Source organism: Ciona intestinalis, chromosome 5 (assembly GCF_000224145.3).
Source record: "Ciona intestinalis chromosome 5, KH, whole genome shotgun sequence".
Classification (NCBI taxonomy): Eukaryota; Metazoa; Chordata; class Ascidiacea; order Phlebobranchia; family Cionidae; genus Ciona; species Ciona intestinalis.
This window is the reverse complement of record NC_020170.2, coordinates 691,191-694,080: the sequence shown is the minus strand read 5'-3', so window position 1 is coordinate 694,080 and position 2,890 is coordinate 691,191. Positions and strand designations below refer to the sequence as shown.

The 2,890-nt window shown below is 31.0% G+C and overlaps 1 protein-coding gene across 1 annotated transcript in view; it reads left to right on the top strand.

Moving 5' to 3' along the window:
• Positions 1–2,890, top strand: part of LOC100184419 (reelin) — a 38,449-nt gene that overhangs the window by 20,360 nt on the left and 15,199 nt on the right. Inside the window, exons 32-36 of the mRNA XM_026834633.1 lie at positions 90–252; positions 504–601; positions 972–1,154; positions 1,789–1,974; positions 2,404–2,563. Of these exons, the coding sequence (XP_026690434.1) occupies positions 90–252; positions 504–601; positions 972–1,154; positions 1,789–1,974; positions 2,404–2,563 (790 nt within the window). The remainder of the gene's footprint in view (positions 1–89; positions 253–503; positions 602–971; positions 1,155–1,788; positions 1,975–2,403; positions 2,564–2,890) is intronic.

Sequence of the window (2,890 nt, the reverse complement as noted above, 5' to 3'; positions counted from 1 at the left end):
ATCGCATTTCAAAAATACAGTATTTAAATTATTTGGGAAATGGCGTAAAACCAGTGGCAGATACAAAATTTAAAAATCGATTTTGAATTTTTTTTCTAGGCTCACAGAAGTAAGATTCAGGTGGGCTGAAGCTTCTGTTGATCCAACATGTCAGTGGAAACTTGATAATGTTTATTTGGGGAATGGTTGTCCATGGATGTGCAGTGGACATGGATATTGTGAACCAACTGCTTCGAATGTAGATGTTTGTAGGTAAGTCTTTACTTTATTTACAGCAGTATCAATTAGGAATATTCGTATTTATTCCACTTTTTTTAGTGAATAACATGCATATATATCCGATCCCTCAGTTAAATGTCCTTGGAATGTTTAATCTAGCTAATACGAAACTAAAACATTATATATGTTTTACTATCTGTGTAACATAGTACTTTATCAATACAAGGATACTTTAGTAAAGGTATTTGCCCACATATACGAATAAATCTGATTGTTTTGTTTAGGTGCGATCATGGTTATGACTTGTTACCCCACTGCCAACCAAGCACAAAACTTCCCTCTTATTTAAAAGATGATTTTAATCTACCATGGTCAGCTGAAGGTAATTACTGTACATCAAGTAATCGAACTTAAATGCAATGAATATATTTTTTAAAAGACAGCAAAATTCCTCCCTTCCCCCTAACAACGTAGGTCAGAGGTTAAAGTGCAAACCTTGTAACTGGAGGTCACAAGCTTGAATTGTGATACTGCTGCTGTTGTGGGTGTATGTCGATTTAAAAATAAAACTACTGTAATTGCATTACATTAACAATCACCGATGGTTGAAAAAACAATCACCCACAAAGTGATGACCTAAGCCCAAGGTGCATGCGGTCCTGATGTAAAAAAAAATCTTATATAAAAAAAAGTTACCATGTCACTTAAGGATATATAAGTAATGTTGTAACTCAATTTTATCCAACCTTTAGGTAAATATTCCATGGTGATTGGAAATAAAGAAATGAACATTGATGACATCACATCTGTGGGAATTATCAGCCAAGGTGAAAATATTCAGTTTTCAAAACCTGGTATTCGTTTGCTACAAACTGTTCCAATGAACACAACAGAAGCAACGTTTTTGCAGTTCTACCTCACATATCAAGGTGATGGTGAGTCTATTTCAATGATTATGTAACTCATTATTTTATAGTATTGTAATTATTAATAGTTGTAGTATAGAAACATATATTTTTTACTAACAATATTCAAAAAGTATGTTTGAACACTTTAGTTATAACAAGTGCAAATCACTGTTAGCAAATATTCTATAATGTGAATCCAGTTATGATTTCAAGTAAAAGCAGAATAAAGTTTACACTCAAACTATGCAACTTATACAATATGCAACCTGTTCAAGTTGTTGACTCTTTCTTATTAAACTATAACTACCCTGTTAATTTTATGCCTTACACAACTTACTTGTAGAAGTAAAAACAATAAATGCACTAAATTACTAATAGCCTACCAATAATACACAAATGGCAGGGTACACATGTTAATGTTTTCAATATCTGTATTGTTTTATAGGTTTGGATATTGAATTTGGGCTTTCTATCAAACTACCTGCATCATTTTTGTATTAAGTTTTTAATTAGAGTAACAATTTTAACAAAGGTTTTATCAGTTATTACAACACCTATATGTAGTTTTTTAATGCAATAAACAAAACGTACACAAGCATATATAAACACAATACAACTCATAATGCTAAAACAAAATTCTTTAAATTGTTATTACTATTAGCAGCAATTCAGCCAATAAATGATGTGATTGTACAAGCAAGTATAAACAATGGGATAACATGGACAACAATTCATCAAGTTGATGCTTTATTATTGCCTGATCGGAAATTTGTAAACGTTATGCTTCCTGTTCAATTTCAACATGAGGATACCATGTTCAAGTTATGGAGTGGTGATATTACAATAGGTGGTTAATTTATTTATGACGTTTTAATAATAAGACTAACTGTTACCATATTTGTCATTATTTGTTGTCTTATTAAGTTTTATATACAGACCATTTGTTTACTACTAGTTATTTTTTCACTAATTTAGAGGATGTGATGCTGATTTCCATACCTTTTTGTTTTGTGGCAGAATTTATTGTATTCGTGTTATTCAAATGTAGGCTTACTTCTGTTTGTTGAAAGAATATTCTTATGTTCTTTGGTTGTATGTGTTTATTTTGTTTACTTAACACACATTAATATTAAAACAAATCTTTTTCTAAAGTAAATTGTACTAACTGTGGTCTGTATTTACATAAAAAAAAAACATTTAAACACATAAAAAGGTTTTCAATGCGAGTTAAAATCATTATCTTGTAAAGATTAAAATTTATGTAATCTTTTTTTAGATGAGAATGAAAGTAGTTGGGCAATTGATAATTTAATAATTGGAGGTCAAATGGAAAGTTGCAACAACTATCTTCTCACCGATGACTTCAATATTTTAAATAACTCAAATTGGGCGTTTAACTCTGGTGGGAAGCTGGGATCCTATTGTACAAATATATTGTAAGTTTCTTGAACAGTGTGGTATTGGTTGCAAAGTATATACTTGTTTTAATTGTTTTGCAAATATAACTAACAGTATTAAATAAGTTTCTAGTTTTACCAATTATTCAAATTTTAAGCTTTATGGTAATTGGTATTTGCAACAAATATTTTACAAAATCAAACAATTCTAACCCCATTTACTTCAGTGAACCTTAAATATTGAATATCTACCGGCGCCGTGGTATAGTGGTTAGCGCGCCTGCCTGTAACCAATAGGTGATGGGTTCAAGGCTCGACACTGCTACCATTGTTGGCGTATGTGTCCTTGGGCAAGACACTTAACGG